Source organism: Tyto alba, unplaced genomic scaffold (assembly GCF_018691265.1).
Source record: "Tyto alba isolate M040663 unplaced genomic scaffold, T.alba_DEE_v4.0 Super-Scaffold_14, whole genome shotgun sequence".
Taxonomy (NCBI): domain Eukaryota; kingdom Metazoa; phylum Chordata; class Aves; order Strigiformes; family Tytonidae; genus Tyto; species Tyto alba.
This window is the reverse complement of record NW_024881276.1, coordinates 28969046-28995512: the sequence shown is the minus strand read 5'-3', so window position 1 is coordinate 28995512 and position 26467 is coordinate 28969046. Positions and strand designations below refer to the sequence as shown.

The following is a 26467-nucleotide window of genomic DNA, read 5'->3' as shown; positions in this document are numbered from 1 at the left end:
AGCCCAAGGGCCGTGCCCGCCATGCCCGAGCGGCAGCCCCGGCCTCGCGGCCTCGCAGGCGCCCGGCCCTCCCAGCCCCGGGGCCGGGCCTGCCACCTCCGTGCCCGGCGCGACGCGACGCGACGCGACGGCAGAGCCGCAGGACGGCTCGGAGGAGCTGCCCGTTTCTCTGCGGCCAAACCGCCCTCCCGCTGCCCGTAGCACCCTGCTAGCGCCGCATTCTCATCAACCTGAAGTACAAATAAGCGGTTGTTTTTAAACCCTAACCACTGACTCTTTTTTTTTTTTTCTTTTTTTTTTTTTTTTTTTAGTTTTGATTGCTGCTGGATTTTTTTCTATTTTCGTCCTGTCTGGCAAGCGCAGCTCATTGTTACTCCAGTATCTGATACTGCATCCCCTGAAGCATTCCAATGGCTTGGACCAGGACCCGGCCGGCTGCTTAATACTGATTTTACGATCCTGTTGAATAGCATCCTCCTCTGTTTTGCACATACTTTTATAATTTTGAATGCGTTTAAGTAAAAAATAAAGAAAATTTTTACAAAGTGCTCAAATAATGCAACCACAAGCTGAAGCTGAACAGAAGGAGCAAAATTCTGACTTCAGAAGTCCAATAAAAATAATTGGGCTCAGAATCCGGGCCAGTAATTTCTGGGGTTTAACTATTTTTGACATTCCAGCTTAAACTGATTTTTCTTCCCCAAAATTATATCCAGAAGGAAGAGTCCTGATGGCAGAAACTTCTGATTATGTGTGGTAATATCCTTCTCTAATGTTCTCCTACCAGCTACATCCTGTGAAAAAGGAGTACTTCTTTGGTTCTGTGGAAATTGAAAACTATAGCAAAAATTATTCATGACTCTAATCCCAGTAGCTAGTAAGAAATATATACGCAGGCTTAATTTTCAGTCCTTCCAAGATGCAGTTTTTCAAAAGGCCTTGCTGGAAAGCTATCATGAAGCTTCAGCTCCAGCTCTCAGCTTTAGATTGAGATCTTCTGCAGCAAGCCAAGACACTTCCCCACTAGCTACTATTATGATAACCTATTAATAATTATTTTCATCTGGAAAACATGTTTATTTGTTGGGTTTTTTTCTGTTGGTTTTTTGTTTTGGGGGTTTTTTAATATTACATTCTACAAAGAAGATAGTTACTGGGATTAATGATTCCATGAGGAAAATATGTAATGCTTACTGAGCCACAAAGCTTTCCCTCTCCAAAATAACTATTTATTTTTCATTTTATCCAGTGAACTTCTATGGTGTCAGGCTTTTTGCATCAGATTTATTTCATCATAAGTACGTAAACCAGTTCATTATACATTAAGAAAACATGGGACTTTGCAGTAGTAGCACTCTGAAGTTTGAAGTGTTTATGAATGGAGGGAGAAAAATAAAGATTTTTTTTTTTTTTTTTTTAACCAGATCATCAGGCAGTGGGGGCTGAGATTGGCTGAAGTTTTAAACTACGTTTTTCTTTCAGAAATTACTTACTTGGGCTTACAAGCCAGACGGGCAGGTTTTCCCAGTAGCATTCTCAAACTAGGGTGAGGAATAGTAACTCTGGAGCCCAGCCAATTCCAATGTAAATCTGTTTTGTTTGGGAAAGCGAGCCAAATTGCTTTTATACAACATCTCGATGTTTCGGGCAACCTGCGATATTCTCAGCTCCCATTCCAGGTGTCAAGAAAATCAAGTGCTTTTTTTTTTGCTTTTTTTTTTTGCTTTTTTTTTTTTTTTTTTTGTAATTCTGAACAACAGGCACAGGCAGAGCAACACAGGGCAACCGCTTGCTGTTCGATACTAAAGAAACGCTGAAATGCAGTTTGGTTCTTTTTAAGCTCTGGCTGGTATTTGGTTGTTGCGTCTGCTCTGACCAACAGGCAGGATCAGACCCCCCGTACAGGGGGAATCGCTGTAATTCTCTCACAGCCAGCGCAGAGCCGCTTATTCACCGAGATGAAAATGTGGACAACAGTCTTACATTTGAAACAGCCATCAGACTGTCTTCCTAGATTTCATTTCAAACCCACAGAAGAGAATTTAAACTATTTATTAAAAATGTCAAGAATGACCATTTCCTGCTCTCTTAGACGGGAGAGAGCTGTGTCTTGCCATCGGTTCGGGGAGGGTTTTAATGGGGATGGTTACACCTGGGCGATGGGCGATGCACAGGGAACTGTCACCGGCCGAAGCCGTCCCTTATTCTCCGGCAGGGATTTTAAATCACCCGAGGTACACAAAGAGCGTCCACTCTGACCGTAACCAACGTGAACTTTCAATCACTCTTCACATAAAACTCCTGGCATCGCATTATCACTGGTGGCAACTGAACTTATTCAAACTCAAATATTACACAGCAAACAAAGTTTCGGTTAATTTTCCTCTAGCGAAGTATCAAAGGGAGCAATGCTCTTTGAAGCAGCTACCTTATGCTTTAGGCTTTATACAAATTCAACTGAACAGCACCTCAGAAATCCTGTACCAAATGCAAACAATCCCCACCTTTGGAAAACAATCCCCAGTTCGAGGAGTAAACAAAAGCATACATTAGTCACTCGCTCCAAAGATGGGCAGCCAATGGAGGTGATGAGATTTAACCTCGGAGACTGACTAATAGCATGCAGCATTCCCAAATCACTCCATGGCTTAAAGGATCCCAAGCACTTGAACATCATACGGCATACAAGGTTATGCCTGTGCACGAGTGACCGGCTACTAGCAACCCCTTACAGCAGGGTAAGGGGCTCAGCGACGTACCCTGCCAAACTTTTCTGTATGAATAGGGACTGTTCTCTCTCAGCCGCTGGATTTTGACCTTGAAACTCACACAGTTCACTGTTATGATTTCTAGCTTCATTACCATGGCCAGGAACTGAACTACAGGTTTGTTTTTATTAGCTTCTCCGCCACTTTGCCAACTATTCATTTGAATCTTCTAAACAGTCATCTCTGAATCATAATGCAAATTCCATTTACTGAAAAGGTGGTACCTTTAATATAACAAATGAACATGTTTAATGACTGATACTTTTAGACATTACAGCATCTCTCATGTTTTCAGTAAATGGATATAATTTTCTCTGCATTACCCTATTATTATTCTTTGCTAGCATTACGAAGCTACGTTCTCAGCTGCGGGTGTTTTCCACCAAGTGCATTTTGAAGACAGCCCAAACAGCAAGATTTAAAAGACATCTCCCTCTATATCTTCAGCTCAAAGTACTGCAGGATACAGAGGGTCTGGATTGGTATTTTATTCTCAAAATGTAGTTACTGCTCACACCTGTGTTTCAATAGGGCCATGCTCTGCCACAACTGCTGACTGTATTTTTGTTGGAAGGATATCTACAGATGCATTTCACTTCAAAGGCAAATAAAGGCTGTTGTGTATAATCAGGATAACTTCCTCGGTCTGAAGCCATCTCCCATTTGGAATAAAACGTTTTGAGAGCGAGCAAGCAGAAGTGGGTCACCCCTGTATCCGTCCTGAAGCATGATTATAACACCATTCGAGTTTGTAAGAGCCATGCATGCAACCATGCATCAGGAGATGGCTTGGGTGCTCACATGGGGGAGATGGAGGGGAAAATGGTGAGGAGGGGTCAGTGAGCCCCTAGTACTCAGTCTGGTTCAGAGAGACACCATCGCACAAATTGCTCAAAAGGGCAGTACACAGAAACCTGCTTAAGTGCAGCAGACACTATCATTTTGATTTGTGAGTGTTACAGCACTGAATCGTCCTTAAACAACACCGCTGTGTTTGGAACACCATAATGTTACGTTCCAATTTTACTTGAAGATAAGAATGAAACAGAAGAAAAAGATGTAAGTAAATATCATATGAAGTCACATGGGAGATGCGACAGTTTTTCATTCTTGACCTTAAAAGAGAGAGGCTGATCTTCTTTCTGAGCAACAGCTCCCTGGCTTCTCTTCTGTGGGTTTGACTGAACCTCTGCGACCCATGCAGAGGGACTCCACTCACAGCAACAAGGGCGTTAATGCAAGAGGAGCACTTAAAACAATCTTGTAATAGAAAGGTAAACATGATTGCTTGGAATTTATGGGGTTTCAGATTATGGACCGTAGCCAACGAGTGAAGTTGGGAAGGGTCCTTCTGTGGATTTTATGGGCTTTTGGATCAAGCTTTGTAAACCTACCCGCTCACATGCAACGTGAGCCACACGTGTCAAGTACTATTTGCAGCTTCCTAACAACATTTTTACATAGTTCTAGTCTAAGTCAACTTCAACTCTTATTTGTTATTTACATCCATAAGGCCTTTTTATTTACATACTAGTAATTACTGGCTATCACAGACATACAGCAAGTCAGATACTAAGCTCGTCTGTTCTGTTCTGCTCTATCCTATCCACTTTGTGGGAGCACATTAAATAACAGGACTACTGCATATTGTTCTACACCTATTTCAGAGAAAGAAATGTCAGAAAAAGTGCCCTGTGCCTTCACCAGGCTGTAATGAACTTGGAAAGATTTTAGATCTATGCAGGAATTACTTGTCATTTTAGGTTGACATGCTCTGTTACAGAGACCAGCTTTTGCAGAGAGTGCCTGGGAGCTCTGAGACAGTCACGAGTCTTTACACAAGCTGAAAACTCTCGTTTTAAATTGAAAAGATGCTGCTTAAACTTAAAGATGGGTAATATTGTGCTGTTCTAAATTTGATGGGACAGCTTCCAGCGTCAAAATGTGACTTGCTGTCTACTGTCTAGGTGATTTGGGTTTTTTTGGGGTTTTTTTGTTTTTTTTTTTTTGTTTTTTTTCAAATGAGATTTTGCTGTTTAACAGTAGAAGTAACACAGAGGGCAGGACAGGAGAAAACAAGAGAAAACATAGAGATAATTCTATGCCTTTGGAATCAGCCTACATCAGATCTTGCAGCATTCCCTGCTGCAGAAAACTCTATAGACACCGTCTTCAAATTCCCTCCGCGTAACCAGAACTTGACATAACAGGTGAACATGACCGAAGTGAAGTTGAGAACAAACACATACCTCTTCCACTTCTACCCACGAATCGGAGGTCATTGAACCTTGCTACTTGGTTTTTCATCGCGGCTGTGGCGTTTCTGAGTTCTGCAGAGTAGTTTTCATCATTTCCAGCCATCACCGTTACCAGCGTCCCATCAGGCACATCTCCCAAGGCCACCACCTATGAAATCAAGGAGCAGAAGCCTCAGCTTCCTTACATGACATTTCATTTGGGGCGCAGAAGATCAGCAAGCAACGTCATAAAATAGGAAAAAGCAGCAACAGCAAAAATCTGCACAGACTAAGAAGCTGTTTGGGGAAAAGAGGAATTCTTTCCATTCCTCGTTCGCAGAGATGCAGAAAAGTTTTTACACCAATGCACCTCTGAAATACACAGCATAATGTGTACTCCAACATGAAATAAGCCTTCCAAAATATACTGCTGTAATTGTCAATAAATAAGTTCAAGTAACAGGAACCGATTCTGGTCTGATTTACATCAGTAGCATTACTTTTAAGCTACAACGGAGTCAGCACAATGGTGAAAATGTAAAATTCAAAAGAAAACAAAGCCAAGCCAATCATCTCATGGATGCAGAGGGTCAGAGTCTCCACAGCTGCATCAGTTCCCTGCCCTTTCCTCCCATCACTCTGAACAGAGCTGTCCCAGCACACATTCAGAGTAAGTTCATGGAAAAGCAGGCCTCAATCAAATGTTTAATCACAGCTTACTGAAAAATTTATTTTTTTTCCTTTAAAAGCATGAAAGCAAATCATTGACTTAAGACCTCACCCGCAACCTGACGGATGGAAATCATGATCCTAACTAATGAAATCTGCAATCGCTCAAAGGCTTTCGCCTGGTCTGAAATGTTTGTGCTGTAGCTCCTTGGTGCCAGCATCTATCAAACAACTATTTAGGAACACAGGATTCACTGCGTTTTTGATGCAATGTGATGAGAGATATATAGATTTCTAAGCTTAAATTTTCTGCCTTTTGTCTACAATTTTCACACCAGGTAAATGACAAAAAATGTAAGTTTATCGTATCTTCTTGAGCAGGACAGAATTTTCAAAACAATTTTACCCTGCTGCAATTGAATGGATGTCTTATCTGGCGTGTTTCTTGATTTACTCTGGCAAAAGTAAAAGCTTGAATTAGGTCCCCTATCATACTTTTTTTAGATTCCCCCAATTAAATCTACAGTTGAGACCTCAGGACTACTAGAAAAAAAAAAAAAGAGGAAAAAAAAATCTAGCTAATTTTTATTTCCTCTTTTACACATTCTAAGAGGAAGTAGTCCTGCATCATGCCCTCTGAGTTGCAGTTTGATATTTTTCCTTCCTCTTAGCATTTTCTAGCTTATGTCCATGCAGTTATAATTGGCTGAAACTTGTCACCACCCAGTCTTATTTCTATTAGTTTCTAATCACACTTGTTCTTTCCAAACAGGATCAGCAGCTCCTTTACTTGATCTGTCTCTAGTGCTTATTCCCCGGCTATAGCTACCTCTCATAATACGAGAGGTCTCCAGATTCAGGTATTTCACAGCCTTTCCTTCTGCAGGAGGCTCCGTTTCTCCCTTCAGTGCTCTCCCATTTGTCACCGATAACCCTTATTTTCACTTCCACATGCACAGTTAAAATCACTGTGTCAAAATTCCCTCTTTACATATCAATTTCAACTTCCTCTTTCCCATTCCTCTGTGGCCCATGCTTTTGGTTTTTTGTTCTCCTCTGTGTGCTGCAATGCATTTCTGTGGCCTGGGCTACGCTCAGCATTGCGCTTTTCAAAGTTCCCTGATCTTGGGATAAATTAGTCCCTGCTTGAAACGTTTAAGCTAGGAAGTTTTCTCCTTGCACGGCGCTGTGTCATGAGGCACGCTGGCTCACACAATCAGCAACTGCGAACCCAACGTGCTCACCCAGTTCTTAAAAAGTTACCGTAAAGCCTTAATGCATGCACATATATTAAAGGCACCAGAAAGGGAAAGGGGAAAATCAGGGCATTACCCTCACCTCCCTCCAGTGCAAATGTTTGCATGTTCACTTAGGGAAATATATGCTAGCATTTTAAGAGATGAAAAACCTTCATGAATCCAGGGTCAGTTTTCTGTTACAGGACAAATATTTTAAATCACCATTTTCAAATTACACTGAAGGCAACCTCAGCGATAAGACAGGTGAAGAAAATGTTACAAACAAGTATAAAAACTACACAGCCCAGAAAAGAAACTAGAGTTAAAAGTCATGGACAATAGAAACAGAAATACAAACATTTACATTAGAAAAAAGACTAAACAGATTAAGTTGAGACTTGCTGGCTGGAGTTATCTAGTACTTCGGTGTACTCTTTAGCTCTCAAAAATATGTATTTCCAGAGAACAGAGAAGACTATCAGAGTTGCAGCGCTGCTGGGCATCTAAATTACCTACTTCTGCTGCATCAATCAAACAAAATTGGCCTTTTACATTAAGATTTAGATTCTTTCTTAACAGCGTTTGCACAATAAATCTATAGGACGACTTATTAGAGTTATTGTGTATTATTTTCTAAGTTTCTGAGAATCATTCTTTAAGAAAAAAAAAATGCACAGAAAGAATCATTTTGGTTTGAAATAATATCCTGATCTAAAGATCAAACATCATGGGCGATTTTTTCTGTTAGCAAATACTTGATAAAACTCAGTGCTTTTTTGTCAGATGCAAGTAAGATATAGGCAGCATAGGGATGATACGAACTGATTTTTCTAGTTTCTGTTACAAATGATCTTAAAAATGACGACTTTTAAAAATGCCTTTGCGAATACTCAATATTTAGTCTAAAACCAATGAGATTGTTTTATATGTGGCAAACTATTTCAGGACTCATTTCTCAGCGCTCCATGGCAGGAGCGTTTTTCTGGGGGGGACAAGGGACGACGAGGAGCACCGAGTGCCCCGGCAAGCAGGTGCCTCCCAGCCCACCGATTCAGGAGCTCATAACGAGACCCTCTACTGTTGCTTTGTTTGTTTGTTTGTTTGCTGGTTTGGTTTTTGTTTGTTTGTTTGTTTTGGGGGGTTCTGGGTTTTTTTGTTGTTGTTTTTTGTATTTTTTTTTTTTGATTGTGTATTTCTAGGTGAAACTATCTCAGTGTTACAAACGCTTGCTTCCGCCTGTTTGGAGAGCCTGACCCTTCCCTCTGTTTGCAGAAGCCGGGAGCGGACTCGCTAGTCAAAACGGGGGGTTGTGCTGCCTGCGGGGGGGGGTGCAGGGGGAGGGGGGAGGGCCGGCGGGGACTGAGCGCGGCGTCGGAGCCCTCGCAAAACCAGCCCCCGCGGTTTGTTTCCCGCGGGTGATTTTCACCTACTCCCGGGGCAGCCGCCTGCTGCCAGCAGCCCCCCCCTCTTCTGCCCGGGTTTGGGAGGGGGGAGCGGGGGCCCGGTGGGTGCCGGACCCCGCGGCTCCCGGCGACCGGGAAGGAGCGGGAAGAGCCGCCTCTTGTCCCGCGTGTGTGTGTGTATGTCCGTGTCCCCCTCCCCGCCACCAGCACCCCGCTCCCCGCCGGGACGTGACCGGGGCTGGGAGCGCGCCCCGGCCACGGCCACGCGTGGCACGGCGGGGAGCCGCCGCGGTGGCCTCCGGTCCCGCAGGACGAACAGCGGCCGCGGTTTGGGGACTTCGCTTATCTCCCTTCCCGGCGGGGCGGAGCGGGTTTTCACGCCTGTTCCACAGCGTAACTCTGCGTGCCGGGAGGAGAGCTTCCCGGGTAATTAGCAGCAGTCGCCTGGTGCGTGGGTGACAGTGTAATAATGAATCTAAATGTGTGAATTTAGCTACTGACCCTGCCGATTAGTTCCTCCCTTTCCTCAGACTCTTAAACGCGTAAAACTCTCCAGACATAATCAAACTTTTCCCTAAAGCCGCCTCCTCAGCAAGCATTTCCCAAAGCTCTGAGAGCCGCACTGATTCCCTTTCCCCTCGCTTCTTCTCCCCCAAAAGCCATCGGAAAGACTCGGGTCTGGGCGCCTTCAGAAAAGTTGTACTGAGGCGGTCCGCGTTTAGCCGTGACCGCAAAAGGAAGCGCGAACTTCACAAATTCCGATCCTAAATCTAACCCCGGGGCTGCAAAGGAGCCGCACGTCTCAGCGCTCCCGCCTCGCAGAAGAGGATAACGAGAATAATTACTTTTTCCCTTTCCCTGCTCGGAAGCGTATCTACATCAGTAGCAAGAAAACCAGAGCATTCAAGAAGTCAGCGACAGACCCAAGTCAAAAAAAAAAGAGAGTGACCAAGACCAATTTTGCCAGGACACGGAAAGCAGGCCGGGTGAGGGAGGACAGGGCAGCTTTCTGCGGGGCTCTGTAAAGAGGAGGCGTCCAAGCGGCCGCGGGGTCTGCCCGGGGAAGGCCCTGACATTTATTATTACAACAAAAAACCCTCAAAAAACAGCCAGAAAAAAAAAATAAAAGGAAATATGTGTTTTGGTTTTTTTTTTTTCCTAAGAGTCCCTGGCAGCCTGGCGGGGGGAAGCGCGGCACATCCCGAGTCCCCCGGAGGCAGCAGCCCCGGGCAGGGCGCTCCGCGGCCGCGGAAGGGGACGGGAGCCCCGTGGGAAGGGGATCCCCGCGGAAGGGCGCTCCGCGGAGGGGGCTGCCTGCGGAGGGACCCGCCGCCGCCGCGGGCGGCTTCTGGGGGGAGCCGGGGGCTCCTTCGGTTCCGGGACGCCTGCATGTGTCTGCAACGGGCTGCGCCGGCATCTGGTCCCCAGGGCAGCCAAACTCCTCGAGTCTGGCCTTTTTTTTTTTTTTTTTTTTTTTTTTTTTTCCCTCCCTTTTTCCCTTGAGCGCAGCCACCCCTCAGCGTCAGAGTTGTGAATGGGCCGAAGCGGGAGGCAGCGGCTGGAGGGAGCCTGCCCAGCCCACCGCATCTCCCAGCCGCCGCCGCTCGCTCCTGCCCGGAGCCCGGCCGGGAGCCGCGCCGCGCCTTCCCACGCTGTCCCGAGTGGCAGCGACCGCGGAAGGAAGGATGGAAGGAAGGAAAGCTGGAAAGAAGGCAGGGTGGAAAGAGGCGCGGGGTCGCCGGCGACTCCCCGCCGGGGCGAGCCGTCCCGGTGCCGGTGCCGGTCCGGGTGAGGGTCTGAGCCCGGGGGCCGGCGCCCCGAGCCCCCCCAGGCGCGGGTGCCCTGCAGCCTGCCTTCCCCTTTCCTCCCCTCCCTCCCGGCCCACCCCGCCGCCCCTACCCACCACCCCACCACCCCCCTCCCCAGAAGCGCGATTTTTCGGGGAGCCGGCAGACGTACCTTGAAGGCGATGGGCAGCGTCTTGTTGCAGCGCCAGTGGGTGGGCAGGACGGAGCAGAGGAAGTTGGGGCTGTCGGTGCGCACCAGCTCCCCGGGGTGATCGGCCAGGACCTCCACCATGCTGCGGTCGGTGCTGCGCAGCTTCCCCGGCAAGGCGCCGCTGTGCTCGGCGCCGGGCAGCGGCAGCGGCTCGGTCATCTTCCCCGGGCTCAGCGTGGTGGAGGGCGGCGTGAAGCGGCGGCTGGTGCTGGTATCTACGGGGATACGCATCACAACAAGCCTTTTGAGTGAAAGACCTCCACAGAGTTTTTACAAAACAGCCAAACGAGCGTAACTCTTCAGCGATCTGCTCTCTGGGGACCAACATAAACGGATACAGGCTGAGGACCCGGGGGAAACTTGTTTCTACGCCAGTCCCCCAAGTTAATTTTTTGCTGAAGGCGGCTGAGATAGCGAGCGCGCCGAGACTTAACTCTTGGCTTCCTGGCGCGGCGGAACAGATCACGTTAATCCGACAAGCGAAAGGGTCGTCCGTGCGGGGCTTTACCGCGACGCCTGGGCATCTAGTCTGCGGCCGTCACGCGAAAAGTTACCGCGGGGGGAAAGCTCCTTCCAAACTCCCGAGCGCCGTGGAAAAAATTAGGCAAGTCAAATATGAGACGCGGTCAGAAACACATGCAAAGCCCGGGCTTCCCAGAGAGTCAGTTGCCTATCGGCTTCTTCCAGGTGATTTCTCTACAGTCCCAAGAGAAAACAAAATACATCAGCGTCTTCCGTAGGCAAGAGTCGCTCTTTAAGAGAGGGAGATTCGGGGTCAGTCTTCAGAGAAGGCAGTACGCGAGCTAGACTTTCTGATCAAAGGTCAGCTGGCTACAACGGTATATATATATGTATTCACGTACACACACGCACGCACACACACATATACTGTACTTCATAAAATATTTACAGTATAATCTGTAGAGAATTTAAACACAACAGGAATCCATTAATGTTCTCCGCGAGACTTTTTTTTTTTAAGCAGCCTTGAAAATCAGCTTCAGTAGTTTGGTTGGCGTTGCTCTAAGAGTACTCATGTTCACGACCTTCCAATCATTCTTGCGCAAAAAGAAAAAAAAAAAAGAAAAGCGAAAAGAAAAGCTCAGTGCATGGCGTTCAAGCTTGAAACCTCTATCTTTGTACTTGTCTTTGGTATAACGTCTTTCATCAATTTAAAGAAAGGTCGCAGCCGATCGCAAGCTCTGAGGCTAAAAGGTCCACAGCTGAAAACTTGGGTTTGGGGATGTTGGTTAAATTGTGGGTTCTCTCTGTGGTTTTGTGTGTGCAACAGCGCTCTCTCTCTCTCACTCACGTCCTCCTCAGCAGTCAAACCAACAGTCTGCAACAACTTCGGCTGTCATTGCCAATTCCTTTTTTTCCCCCCCTTTTTCCTCCCCCCCCCCCCCCCCCCCCCCCCCCCGCAGTATCTGAGGCAGTCTTCCTCTAATTCGGCCACAGGAACCGGCTGTTTAACAATATTTTAACCGCAGCAGGTGGAAGCCTGCTTTCGGAAACATGGTTTTTCTCTCGGCCGCCCTCCGGCCAGCGGGATGGATACTGCCAGCCTGCGCGGAGAGCCCCCACGCACACGCACGCACTGAAAACCAAAAGCAACTAAGCAGCAATTTAAAAAAAACCAAACCAAACCAAACCAAAACAAACAAAAAAAAAAAAAAACAAAAAAACAAAAAACCAAACCACCAAAACCACTACTTTTGAACGAGCGAAATCTTTCCTTCCGCAAGAGAGGAGGCGGCGGGCGGGGGCGGAGGAGCCGCTGACCCCCGCGGAGAGAGACGGAAAGAGCCGGGGAAGATCAACCCCCCCCCCCCCCCCCGAAGTTGCCAGTTAGCAGGGACAGCCTCCAGCCCGGACGGCCGCTCCGAGAAAGCGCATTTCCAACAGCCGAGAGCTCTCGGGTCTTCACGTGAGCCGCCGGGATCGCACGGCTTCCTGCCGCCCGCCCGCCCGCCCGCCCGCCCGCCCGCGGCGCCGGGGCTCCGCTGTTGCCGCGCTCCGCGCTCCCCCGCTCCGCTCCGCGCCCCGCCGCGCTGGGCCGGGGCCGCCGCCGCCGCCGCCGCCGCCGCCGCCGGGATGAATGGAGGTGGCCGGGAGCGAGTCGGTGCGGCGCGCGGCGTGCGGAGGAATGTCATTCCCCCGGCTGCTTTGCATACGGGGAGGGCGCCGGCCAATCACGGCCCTTCCCGGGAGCAGCCAGGGCGCGGCCGCGGGCCAGGGGGGCTCCTGGAATTGGCGCGCCCGCCGCCGCCGCTACCGCGGGGCGCGGGGGGTTTGGCCGCCTTGCCCTTCTCTTACGGACCCCCGAGGCCCGCAAGGTGCTCGCCGCGCCCCGGCATAACGCCTGCGCCCCCCCACCTCCCCCCCCCCGCCCCGGCGAGCTCTCGGCGGGGTTTGCCCCCCGGGGCGATCCCTCCCCGCCCAGGAGGTGGCGGCCGTACAGCCGCCCGCCTGCACCGGCAGCCCGGCCCCCCCCACCCCGGCGTTCCCCGCCCGTCCCGCTGCTTCCCGCCCCCGCGGCGTAAGGACGCGGACGCGGGGGGCGCCCATCGCCACCCGGCACGTCGGGGCTGCCAGCGGGCCCCCGGCCGGGGGACATTTCCCCCCCCCCCCGCCCCCCGGTACTGCTCAGGCACCGGCCGGGCCGGCGGGCAGCCCCGCCGCACGGGCAGCAGCGGGCCGCCGGCCTGGGCCCGCGGAGCCGGTAGCGAGGATGCTGGGTGGAGGCGTGGCTGTCCTTTCAGGCTGGGTTGGGGTTGGTTTTTTTGGTTTTAGTGGTTTTCTTTTTTCTTTTTTTTTTTTTTTTGGTGTTGGTCGCGAACGTCGTAAGGCTCGCCGCTGGCGTAACCCAGGCTGGGAACGGGGCGATCCCGACCCGCTGCCGCCGTCGCAGCGGAGCCCCCGCCCGTCCCCGCCGCTCTTTCGGCACAGGCTTGGGGTTCCCTCCGTAAAACTTCCCACCCCTCCCTCGCCCTCGTCTCCTCGCCCCGCCGTGTGCCCACCGGCACGGCCGCCCCTCCCCACGGCCACCCCCGAGACGCCACCGCCCCCGCCAGCTCGGCAGCCGCGCTCCCCACCCCCCGGGGCCCGGGCGGGTTTTGAATGGGGAGCGACAGCAGCTGCGGCGGAGCGGGCGGCTGCGGAGTGCGGTGCGTGGGGTGGGCGCGGCCGCGGAGGGGGACCCCGCCGGAGCCGCCTCCCGCCGCGGGGAGCCGGGCTCGGAAAGGGCCGCCGGCAGCGGGCCGGGGCTGCCTCCCGCCGCCCGGGCCTTGCGCAAGACGGCGGCGGCCCCGGGGGCGGCCCTCGGTGCAGCTCCGCGGCGGGGCCGGCAGAGGGGGCCCGCCGCCCGCCGTCGGAGCGGAGACAGTTTGCGGGGTGGGGGGACACCGCGGGGAGACCCCCGGGGACAGCGGCCGCTGCGTGCGAGCCCCGCTGCAGCCAGCACCGCCCGGCCCCGACAGAGCCCACGGCGGGGCTTGCGGTCCCGGGAGGGGGGGGTCGGAGACGCGCTTTGCGCGGCGGCTGGCCGGGCCCCCCCCCCGCCCCCCGGCACCCACTCCCCGCCGCCGCGGGCTGTCCCCCACCCCGGGGGGCGCAGGGCGGGGCGAGGGCAAGACAGAAGGGCCCCTCGGTTTTGCCGACACCCGCTTTGGAAACGCTCCGGAGCTGGGAACACGGCGGTCGGTGGGAACACGGGACGGGAGCGGGGACGGGAGCGGGGAGCGGGCTCCTGCCGTCCGGGCTACCCGGTTTACACGCGGTTCAACTGAAAGCGGGCTGCGCGCCCTGCGTGGGAGAAACCGGCTCCTGCCTCCCCGGAGCCCGCTGCCGGGCAGCGGGGTGCGCCCGGTGCCCGGCGGGGCAGCGCTCCTTGCGCGGGGGGCAGCGCAGCGTACTCGCGTTCAGCCAAATTCCACGGCACAAAGCGCCAGGTGTGGGTCTCCTCGCACCCCTCCGGTGCGGGTCAGGAGCGCCTTCCCCTCTGCGGGGAGGGGGGGGGGAATGTGCAAGGCTCCGGTTGTCCCCCCTCTGCCCCTCCGTCCCTTTGCGGGGTGCCCGGTGAGGCGGCCCCGTGGTACCTCCGCGCCGGAGGGTCACGGCTTCATCTTCGCATGACCTGCCCCCTCTCCCCCTCCTTCCCCTCCGCCAAAGGACGCGGGGCCGGTTTCCTGTGCCCCGCCCCCCCCCCCCCCGGCTCCCGAAGCGCGGCGGCGGGAGCGCGGAGCGGGCAGGGGGGCTCCGCGGGGGCTCCGCGGGGGCTCCGCGGCACAGCGCGGCTCAGCCCCGCCCGCCCTCCCGTACCTGCAAAAGGTCCCTGCGTTAAACAGGCGAGTTCGGCGCAGAAAACTCTATTTCACACCAGCTTTCTATGGGTTGTGTGTGCTTTTTTTTTTTTTTTTTTTTTTTTTTTAATTCCCTCTCTTAAACGGTTAGTTATTTCTTGTATGAAATTACCCCGAATGTAAATTGTTAGGGAGAGGTTTCCTTCTGTTTTAGGGAAAAAAAAAATTATACAGTCAAATGGCTGTTATAAACGATAGCTTAAAAGCCATCTGGTGTATATTAGTGGCTGATAACATTTTACGGTCATTGTAGAGATAAGAAGAGTTATTTTACTGATGTACATACATCTACATACATCGCCTAAAATGTGAAAATATGCATATAATGGTTTGGGGGGGGTTTATTGGTTTTTTTATTTTATTTTTTATTTTTTTTCCTTAAGAGGCAGGGAGTATTTTATATTTAAATTAATGAATATGTTGATCTGAATTTCACTCGCTGCTTTGCATCCCATCTTAATCTGAACTCCTTATTATAAATACAAAATAAACCTGATCCATTACATGTGGATAGTCAGAAAGATAAAAAATGCCACGATTTAACAGAAGATGCAGAAAATACTACACGCTTACGGTTTTCTATAGCTTAGCAGCATAATCAGTGCTGAGATGAAGGACAGTAATATAGACTAAAGGTAACAGTATTCTTTTTTAACTACAAGCCATGCTTTTGCAAGGTAAGTTAAGGAGTTAAATTAGAGACGGTAGGTAAGGAAAATAACATGGTGAGGATATTTTGATAGAAATCGAGCTATATATTTTACATGCCCATTAACACTAACTACATATGGGGGCTTTATTTTTGTTGTCGTTTTTTTTTTTTTTTTAACTAATTTATCATCTTCCTTATAATTTTATTTTGGATGACAAAGAGAGGAACTCTCGTAGGAATTTACTGTTCCCTTACTATACCCTGTGCAGGTTCTCTGGCAGAATCAGTTAAGCAGCTTGTGGGAATATGTGCGATAAGGGAAAGTAAGGAAACGATGCAGGGTGTTTAAAGCTGATGTTTCTTCTCACGTGGTAAGACTTTTTAGCATCCCTAATGCTAAGACTTGCGCTGGGACAGTCAGTCTTTTGTGCAGGAATCCTTTTGGAGCGGGAATCACAACTGGTGTTATAACTTCACCAATTCACATTCAGCACCGCTTACATTTGTATTTTGACATCAGTTTATTACAGCCGTAAACAAACCACAAGTGAATCCCTATCTTCCATGCCTTGCCTCCGTCGTACAGGATTACTTGACCACAAAGCACTGAGCTTTTTACATAATACAGTTAAGCAAAAGCTTCAGAAATAAGAAAGAGGGAGCAACAATTTAGGGATGAATTTTAAAGAGCCTAAATTGCAAAGGGTGAATTAGAGACTGAACACAATGCAAGTTCCCACTGTACAGGTAAAATTCCCTGGCCAAGCAGGCAGCAATGGACACTTGTTTGCAAGGGTTTGGATTTGTGTGGGACAGGAGAAAACTTGCACAAGGCAGGCAACTAAACATTTTGTTAAAGGAGAAAAAAATGCAGACCTTAACAGAGCTGGCATACGTATTGTATGAGCACAAACTGAGAGACCTGGCTACAGACCCTGATCTTGCCAACACCTAGAAACATGCCCAACCTCATTCTTAGCGGCGTTTCTGCTGAATGCAATAGAAATCTCTTTGGGGAATGCAATTACATGTGCACTTAATTGTTTGGAGCATCTGGGCTTAATGTGGCATTATTCAGTGGGTCAGCTCGTACCTCTTGCACCTGAATTAATTGAATGTATGTATTAAGACCCTCTTAAAGATGTTTATAGTGGTGTAAGCGTGCCTTGCTTCTACTAGTGATGAATAAGCAGATTAATGCCTGTGAATGTGATTTGTAGGATCAAGCTTCTGAATCGCCCCCGGAAATGTTTATTGCATAGCAGTTACCGTCATGGGTGATTCCACTGACTGACCTGAAAGAAATGATTACTGTGACATATTAAATTTTTGTTGGGCTACTGGAATAATGAAACACTGCACAGAGAAAAACATCAGCCAGTAAAGAAAAAGACAGGCTTCTCCTTTTTTCCTGCAGTGATCTCTCACACACAATGAAATACGCATATTTCATCCTGACGTGTAAGGTGCACACACGATGCCACCATGCGTGAGATGTGAGATGGCCGGTGTGATGCAGGGGAAATGTGGCCAGGACTACACAGGTGCATGGTGTCTAACTTCCCTCCCTTTCAGGGACGGGGGAAGTGTCGAAACCCCTCCACGGATCTTGTCTTTGATCTCTGTTAACTGATACAAGGTTATTCGCTCTGAAAGTGGGGAAACTGGCTGCAGCCCAATTTATGCAAAGCAGAGGGGTTGTGAGGAAAGATGAAAAACCACATATTCATTCAACATCGCAGCCTGGGCATCTAGTCACTTGTGACCCAAGCTTACCAGTGGAAAAGCTCCCAGTGACTCTCCATCCTCTTTAGAACCTCCAGGTGATAACAGTGATCAACAACCTGTCTAATTCTTCCTGGTCAGAAGCTGAGAGCCTTTTTCTTTTCAAATAGGGCAGAACAATCCATGTTCTTGTCACATAAAATACTTTAAAAAGTAGACATGACTCCTGTTTTGAGGATCTGGCAAATGATCTCCCTGAATAGTCAACATGTTATCAGAGACATAGAGGGCAAAGACACGGACCTATATACGAAGGGAGCTACCTTTTACCATTTCACCTCCCTCCTCATTCAGAAACTGCAACCCAGAGAGCTGCATCTCTCTTGACTCAAGCTATCAACTGGTGGCAGCGATGGGCAGGGAGTGGGGTATGCCCTGGGAAGGACAATTTGCAAGGGAGGCTAAACTGTGAATTTGTGTCCAGCGTTAACCCCAGCTTTGCAGGTCCTCCTCGGGTTTTGCCGGGTGAAGCCAAACCAACAGCCAAAGGAGGAGCTCAGACTGGGCAGAGTCCCAAAAGGGTTGGTGGTGAAACGCGATTTGGCTGACTCTCCCTACCGGCATGGCTGCAATCTTCATGCCCAGCTACGTGGTGTGCCCAACTGTGTGACCGATGCAGTACCTCACCAGTGCCACCATCCCTGGAGACATTTCTCCACATCACCCTTCCTCCCCATTTCCTCGAGGGAATTTAATAATCATTAAGTTACTGCAGCAGCAGCCGATGTTGATGGTCCCCCTCTCTTTTAGTCAGGCTGGCTTAGCTTTGCTGGAGGTTTGTTAAGGGCCTGAGCCAAGGCTGGGCTCATTCTTGTGCTTGCCTGCTGCGGGTGTGTGCCCAGAGCCAGGGGCCACCGAGCCAGGCAGAGAGCAGGGGGTGCTCTCTCCTCTGCTCCTTCATGAGAAGCATCCCAATCTGGCTTTAAAAATACTCACTAGAATATCACCAGTGAGACGGTTTTCTCCTTGGTCTTACACGGCTACTGATAAACGTGTGAGCAGGAGTGGAGACTGGGTTAAAGTTTCCACTGCAGAAATACCTTTTGGCGGTTTGTCTTGTCTTGTCTAGGTGTGGACAAGACCTGTGAAATGCATCACTGTGCAGTCAGGATGCAATGCCTTTTGCCTTCCTCAAAGTGGACTTTGGGTACTCGGTGCACGATGAGCAGGGATAGGCTAGCTGCAGGCACAGAACCAGAGGGGTCATGTCTAGAGCCGAGGGAGCATCCAGTCTTCTTTTCCCAGCACTCAAACCCCAGGGAGAGCAACGGATTTAGTCCTGGCCACTGTGTTATTGGCTGTATATCACCGAGTGAGAGAGATTACAGAGAAGGGCAGCTACAGTGATTAAAGGTCTGGAAGGAACTACCTATAAGGAAAGATTAAAGGAATTAAATACATACATATAATTTGGGGCAAAAGGGAAGCCAAGGGGACAGCGTGACTGCGGTTTACAAGTACATGAAAGACAACTATGAAGAGGAAGGGGAGGGACTGTTTTCATTAGTTAAAAATGATAAGACAAGAAATAACAGATGCCAACTGAAGTAAAATGAGTTCAGTTTTAAGAGCAGGGGCAACGTTGATCCTAAGATCAAATAGGCAGGAGAATACGCTCCCAGGGAAGCTGCAGATTCAACATCACTTGAACTTTTCAAGTCAGAGCTTGACAAGCACCTTGGAGGGGAAAGTTTAAGAAATAGTAGAAGCGAAGCCAAAAAGCAGCAGCATGACCTAGAAGCCCAGATGATTTTGAGGCCATTCTAGAGGACTGTGGAAAACACACACACACAAACACTCAGGGCTTTGGGACAATTTCTTTCTTTGCACAGTTCAACATTAAAAGGTGTGTGGGGGGAAGGCTAAGTGAGGAAAATTAGTCATTTAATATGATTCTACTGTGGCTAATCCCTAGAGGAGAAGCCAATTACTTGAAATACTTGGGAGTATGGGGTGGAGAAGGGAATGGAAATTGTTGAAAAGCTGCCATCCGGTATAAGTACTTGCTGGTTTGGAGTCTTAAAAAATACACATTGTGTGCCATTATACTATGTTCATTACGTGCCTAGATTAATGCAGATAACATCACCCACACCTAGTATTTTCTGTGGCATTTTATGCACTCAGGTTCACATCATAACAACCTCCAGCACCAATCGTAACATTTGGGCTTTTGATCTTCTTCTCTGGTAGGAAACTATGGATGCCTTGTACCAGCAAATGGGGCAAAAAAAAAATGAAAAAAAAAAAAAAAGAAAAGGAAAAAGTCTGACTCCTTTGGTTCCAGGACATTTAAAAGGAGCAGTAAATCTGACAGCAGAGAACAACTCTGGCATAAGGAGGATTATGCAGATGGCACAGAATTAATATAACTACTTTATTCCCCCTTTCAGTCCCTCTGAGAGCAAGAGTATGTTGGCAGAGCAGGAACTGCAGCTCAGCTGTCAGCTGGACCCGAGTGCCCCAGACAGCTCAATTCATATTGGAGAAGCCCTGATTATATTTTGATTTATGCTAGGAGCTATGCAGGTAGATTTCTCTCCTGTGCCCCAGACTTTGCTCTTGCAGTTAGCAGTGACTGACCAGACAAATATTTGGGTACTGAATGTACTCAGTCTAGGAAAAATAATTCACTACAGCCATGGTGCTAATAAGCAAAATGTAACGGTAGCATTCACACTGCATCTGATCTAAATTACTTGTTATGGGTTTGCCTTTCTCAGGGTCAGTTTGCTCGGTTTTCAGTCAGAATTAAGTATGAATTATAAATTATTGCAAAAGTTCTGATCGGGTTATAAGTAGGAGATTGAAAGCCTTGATGTATTCTTGGGACAAAGCTCCTTCCCTAGGCACTCCCATTGCACTTTACTGCTGACCTGAGAAGTTCTGGGACATCATCTGTGGCCTCTTGGCTGGGAGGCTCTCACTCTGCCAGGAAAAGACCCTCAGTTACAAGGGAGTTTTATGACATAAACATTGTTTTTCAGCAAATAAATAAGAGATATCAAAACTTTGTACAGAAGCCTAAATCACTACTAACTTTGGCTCAAATTTGAGACAGTGTAATTAAGACAGAAAGATTTGTAAATCCTCAAATGTCTTTCCATTACCTCTCTACATAAAGGTTTTGTTGTTCAGGTCAGTAAGATGTGGAGATGCTTTGATATTAAGGAAGAGGAATTCTTAAGCATAACAGAAAGGAAGAAAGACAGTTTCCAGAGGAGGCTCCCTCCCTCCCAGGCTTGCCAGAAGGAAAATTGTGGTCTCGCAACACTTTGGACTGGAGTTAACAGCTAGGAGGAATAAGGATGCTAACTGCATCCTTTTTCTTCTTCCTGCGTTACTCTCACCATCTAGAAACTGTGATGGATTAGAATGATGAAACAGAAGGTGTTCAGAAGAAAATGATGACATTATTCCCAGTATGACACTGTGATGCTCATATCAGCAGGCAATATTATTAGGAAAGGCACTCTGTGAAGGGATGGCTTCTCTGCTCCTCCTGTCCCTTCCTGTCCTTAGCCTCCTGTTCTTAAGGGTCAGGATGGGTTTTATTTCTCTCTCACCATTTCCCCTTGTTCAAGGATGATGGGGTAAATTCTGGTAACTTGTTCATTGTCCACATGGGAGTGCTTCACACGGTGAGTTTGCAGAGCACTTCCATCAGCTGCCCAACAAACTGGCCACAGAGAAATGGCTGGGGTCTCTTTCCCAGGGAGGTTGCAGGTGGAACGCAGCAACAGGCTATTGAAGCTGGAGCTTCAGGTTTAATTTGACTGGATGAGACAGAAACTGTTTTTCAGTCTAGAATCCAGTTTTCTACTTCAAATACAGTACATGGTGTGAAACAGAACTAGTTTGGTGGTTTTGCAGCCCTCCAGGAAAGGCGGGCAGTACCCTTCCCATGTGAGCCTCAGCAGGAGTTGCCGTGGTCCGAGACGGATTCTCCGGGGCCAGACACTTATGTCCTGACCCAGAGAGCCCCCATATCCCCAGCTAACAGGAAACCTCTCCTGGCGTGAATGTCAGTGTGATTAGAAGTAAATCCCACATACCTCTTTTCTGTAGGAGGCACAGACAGAGGTTTGGCTAGAAGCTGTCCCTCGCCCTGAACAAGGCTTCTCCCAGCATCTGTCTCGGGCGATAGGGCTGGCTGCAGCTGCACGAGGCCCTGCAAGTGCCTTCAGCCAGCAGCTGAGCCTGTTCCACATCTGTCTGCTCTCCACTGGCCAGCACACTTTATATTTAACCCCCCCCCGCACAGCAATGACTTCATGCACACAACAATGACATCATGCAGAAAAGGCTTTTGCTGCCAAGCTGTTAAGGGGATCGTGCTTGGGACTTTCACCGCAACGTCCCTTGATTGAACTGGGGATGGGGGAAGAAAAGCCGGACTGAGATGCGACGGCGCTACTAACCACGCTCAGCACCACTAATGCATTCTCACAGCTGCAGACGAAGCCACAAGTTAATGTCCTAAATTGTTTCTTCCCCACTTAACATCCCACCTGCGCCTGACTCTGCCTGTGCTTAGCAGGTCTGAGCCTGGGTCTGCCGGCGTCACCCCGTACCAGCCGCCCTGTACCCAGTGGGGAGCAGCTTCCCTGTGCAGCCCAGCTCGTCAGCTGTGAGACATGTGGGCTAGCAGTTAGAAAAAAAATCAGGAATACACATTGTCAGACTCTTTAGTCATAAACCTTAATGACAGCAATAAGAAGAGAAAATATCTGGACAATTCTGAGTGTGATCAACAATAAAAACTCCAGCTAGAAAGCCACGTACTCCTAAGGCGGCACCAACATTTGCCACATATACACGTGTAAGCTTCTGCTGAACCACCTGATAAGATACATTTGCAGTTTTAGCCTGAGCTTATGCTTACAGGACAACGCCTAGGAAAGAGCAGGACATACTAGGAATGGTCTCATCTGTGTTTAAGGTTGTAACCCTTCTTGTGGTTTTATAATAAGAATTTACTAGAAAAATTGAGTACAAGTGTGTGTGTGTGACATGCTTTACGTAGAATACACACTCGCTGTGTTAGAAGATCTTTCCACATAATTGATGCTTCAGTATCAGCTGCTCAGGACTGTATGTGGATGCTGAATATTACTTGCTTTTAGTAGCAAAAGGACCTGATGATTAGCTGGTCTCATTGGCAAAGCAATACCTGTACTGACCAACTGATGGTGATGCCTGTGTATAGCAGATGAAACTCAGTCTTGGGATCTTTCCCTGGGTTGCCCTGGGGTTTGCAAATGACAGGTACAGTTACATATATTGCCCTTCACTAAAATTGTACATGACTAATCCCCCAGTGGCACAAGCAGGGGAAGCGGGAGGACCCCAGGCCGGATTCTGCACTTCTTTCAAAATGTGCCCTCCCCAGTGCCAAAAGGCACCAAAATTACTCAGGAGGTTTATTATTTGTGATACTCTCCACGGCATGTTGCTTTCCCCTAGGTTTTAGTTTTGTTAGTCTAAGGACAGGTATATTTTCCAAATTATTTAATTCCTTTTTATATCTTTTTTTTTTCACTGTTACTTTCTTCTGGTACTACAATTATTGTATAACTCATAAAACTGTTTTACAGTTTGATTATTTTAGGGGACTTCCACAATTTGACTATATTAGGGGACGCCTAAGCTGATGCAAATGTTTGCAGGAACCGTCTGTGTCAGTCGGTTAAATGAGGACTTTCCAAGACATTCATGTCCACAACAGGCTATTCTGAGCTCCTAAATTTTGCCCTTTCACAGGCCAATTTGAAGATCTTCTGGTGGCATTGGATCAACACTCGGTGCCCCAAGGATAGTTCAAAACAGGGTCCAGATACCCTAGCACAGCAGTGCTAGAGCTTGTCTCATTTTCTGTTGTTAGGAAAGCCAGCAAATTCTTTTAGTCTCGGTGTCACTCTCAGTCTCGGTGTCACTCTCACTGAGACTGAAGAGGTATCTGTTTTCAGCACTGCCTCTGTGTAAGCTGCGATGATTCCTTCAGCTCTCTGTAGCCTAAATCCTCATTTAATTCCAGTGCAAATTTGTGCTTTAAAATATAGTCTCCAGGCATGATATGACAGCACGCCTCTGGCCCACACCAGTTGACAGTGAGCAAACCCCAGTCCCTTTCCAGTATTGATCAATAATATGTCAAGACTTCACTCTGCATCGGCACCTTCTGTGGGACACAGGAGGTTCACAGCATTTGGGGGAATGGGGCAAGATGGCTGTTTAACTTGTAGGGGGATAAAAGATCACCTCGCTCCTGGTGGGGGCAGGGGAGGGAGGAGGGGAGAGGTTCCTGGAGAACTGAGGCTCCCTCCCTGCAAGTCCTGGGCTGTGGCTGGACTGAGCTCATGCATGTCTGGTGTAGGGTACCTGGTCTCCGCTGGGCACCCAGGAATGGCCTCTGTTCATTAATCGTGGAGACCTTCCCTCTGTCAGCCACTGAAACAGAGGGGACATCAGAGGCCACCCCTGAACTGTGTGACCTTCAAGCAGTGCAGGTGTGGCAGGGCGTGAACCACCTCCCTCCCCATGCTTTGCCTTCTCTTGGAAGAAAACCAGTGTGCGAGCCCACAGAAGGAGGTCTGTGGGGCGTCTTGACAGTCCTGCGCGACCCAGGGAGAGGGTCTGCCACCAGCATCAGGCTGGGCAAAGCCAGACCCCCCTAGTTCTGTCCCAGGGACTCCCGGGCAGTCCTGGGGCAGCAAGAGGGTGGCCCTGCACCTGGGACGGCTGCTCCAGCCCAGGCAGAAGGTTCCAGGGCTGTCAGTCTGTGGTCCCTCACCACCAGCAATCGGACTTAAAACACGTGCAAATAATTGCCACAAAAGTGTTACTTTCTTTTAATGGAAATCACCCCTACTCTTCTTGGGTGGTTTTATTCTTAAGAGTTTTTAATTTACCGGCTATGTCATCTGCTACCTTTGATCTCAACCACAGATCTCCCCCAGGTCATTAGGAGGCACAACTTCGTATCAAATCTGCTGCCTTCATTTGTCCTAGACCTGACCTGTGCACGCCAGCGAGGGAACAGAGTGTGGTCCAGGGAGTGGGAGGGAGCAGCCAAGGTGAGCCAGGTCCCCCCACGCGTCCTGAGTGGGGATGCCAAGGCAGCCTGCCGTCCCTTTGATGCCTCCTTGTCCCCAGACAGGGACGCTGGGCTTTGACCACCTTAGGGCTGTCCTCCCATGGCCTGGAAGTGCCATGCAGTAGGATGACAATCTAGCAGGGCTTAACAAAACCTGACGCCTCCCATCTCCCCCGAGGTACAAAGTCCTCCACCAGCCCGGTTCTCTGCTTACTCAGCTCTAGCTACGAGGCCCTGATTTGTGTCAGGGTAGGTGGGAAAAAGAGCTGTAATTCCAGACCTTTAACTTCAGTCTTGCTAAAAATCTGCTCTGAAATACACCCTAACCTTATAGAATATTCAAGAGAATGAAATATTCTTGGCAGCAAGTCATAATAAATGGCTCCCTGAATACCAACTACAATACACAACTCTTTTAAAAGGAAATTTGCTGTAGAGTGAACAAAGCTTAGCAAGATTAGCTCAAGACCATATTCGTCTACTGCTCTCCAGTTACAGATGTTGCACATGATACCCAGTGACACAAGGTGCCATCTATAAATCGGCAAGTTCATTTTAAAAGACAACAGAATATTTTAATCTGTTTTTCCTCTAGCTTATTTGCACAATTATGAAATTAGAGACTGTAAATGCCTCAGTTTTAGCTTTGTTAGGCAACAGACATATGTAGCAATATGTTTTAGCCTTTCTTAGCCAACACAAAGCATTCTTGCATGATTTTTAGGTGTGAATTATCACCACTAAATTAAACTTACACAGGTCAATATTAAGCAAAGGTAGTTGCTCATTTGGTTTATACACTACACAAACTATCTCTCGTGACAACCACTTACCATTCTGTTTATCTACAGTATCCTCAGTGTCTTGCAGAGCAAGAATTATGTGTATCTGTTAAAAACAGAGTCTAAAATAGAACAAATGTTTCTAACTTGACACTCACATTTGTCCTGGGCAACCAGCACTAGGAGGGCCCTTCTTGAGGGGAGGGGCTGGACCAGATGCCCTCCAGAGGTCCCTGCCAACCTTAACCCTTCTGGGATTCTGTGAGCCTTCTGTAAATTGCTTCTTATTCCATGCTCTTAAGTGAGCATCATATTAAGGGACTAATTTATCAGATGCTCTGGAAAAGATGACCATCAAGAATCCCCGTACCTTGCAAAGCAGAAAGCATCCCACAAACACCAAGATTTATTCTAGGCATGGGTCATAATACTCTGGACAGGTCAGAAAAATAATGTCTCCCTCTTTTGCCTGCTTTTGCAAAGCCTAATAAATCACCCAGCCATGCGGCAGGCTTTTCCAGCACTTGCATTGTGTGTGAAGCTCTGCGGAAGCAAAGCAAGGAAAGGCCAGACTTGTCCCAGGGGCACAGCACATGCCGCTCCTCTGGCAGTCACAGCCAGTGCATCACCTCTGAGCACTGGGATGGCGAGTCCTCAGCATCAGGCTTTATCTAGCACTTGGGTATATTGCAAAGTGATTCAATGCCATCTTCCCAAGTGCGCTGCAACAGAAACAAGTGGTGAGCCTCTCAGTTCGGCACTGATTTAGGACGAGTGGAATTCAGAGTTCAAGGGGTTCATGGACTATAAATCAGAAGAAAATTTGTCCCCTCATCTAACTGCAAATGGAAACTTTGCTCCACTTAATGCCAACAGCAGCACCCCGAGGAAGGTGCCACATAGACTCGCTAGAACACAGGGTGGGAGAGGAAAAGTGAAGGAATCTTTGAGCGGGAATGAAAATTAATAGATCTTCCTTTCCACATCCCCAACTTTCATCTTTCATCTGAATTGGATCTTTTAAAATGAAACCCATGAAGATATTTAAAACCTTGTTATAAAACCCTTTTGCACACAGGTACCAATTTGTTTAGTTCAGTAAATATTTTGCAGAAAAAGAATCACTAAGAACAAAGCTAGAAACAAATTTTGCAGTATGCCAAATATTAGAGAAGACACATGATGTCTTTTTCTTTGGCACAGTTTGTGCAAGAGGTACCAGTGACACTGGAAAAGGCAGTCTTATTCTTTAAAGATACAGAGCAAAACGGACCACAGCAGGATCTATACAATTTGTCAGTTTTTTGTTAAAATTTCTAGTACTTTGTCTAAAATATCCTTGTGATAAAAAGTTACCTTTGATCCTCCGATTGGAAAATTTTTACTCCACTGTCATTTTTGAGGGATTAAAAACTCATCAAGCATATAGGCTGAGCCGTTTGTTTGTATTAAAGAGCATCACTGGTGATCATAACCCT

General features: G+C 48.6%; 1 protein-coding gene across 2 annotated transcripts in view; it reads right to left on the bottom strand.

The window, feature by feature from the left end:
* RUNX1 (RUNX family transcription factor 1) overlaps nt 1–11716 on the bottom strand; it is a 77863-nt gene extending 66147 nt beyond the window's left edge. For both annotated transcript variants that reach the window (XM_042788439.1, XM_042788440.1), the window contains exons 1-2: nt 10275–11716; nt 5018–5174 (exon numbers count right to left, since the gene is read on the bottom strand). In XM_042788439.1, the coding sequence (XP_042644373.1) occupies nt 5018–5174; nt 10275–10544 (427 nt within the window). In that variant the 5' untranslated portion in view covers nt 10545–11716. The remainder of the gene's footprint in view (nt 1–5017; nt 5175–10274) is intronic.
* Between the last annotated feature and the right edge of the window lie 14751 nt (nt 11717–26467).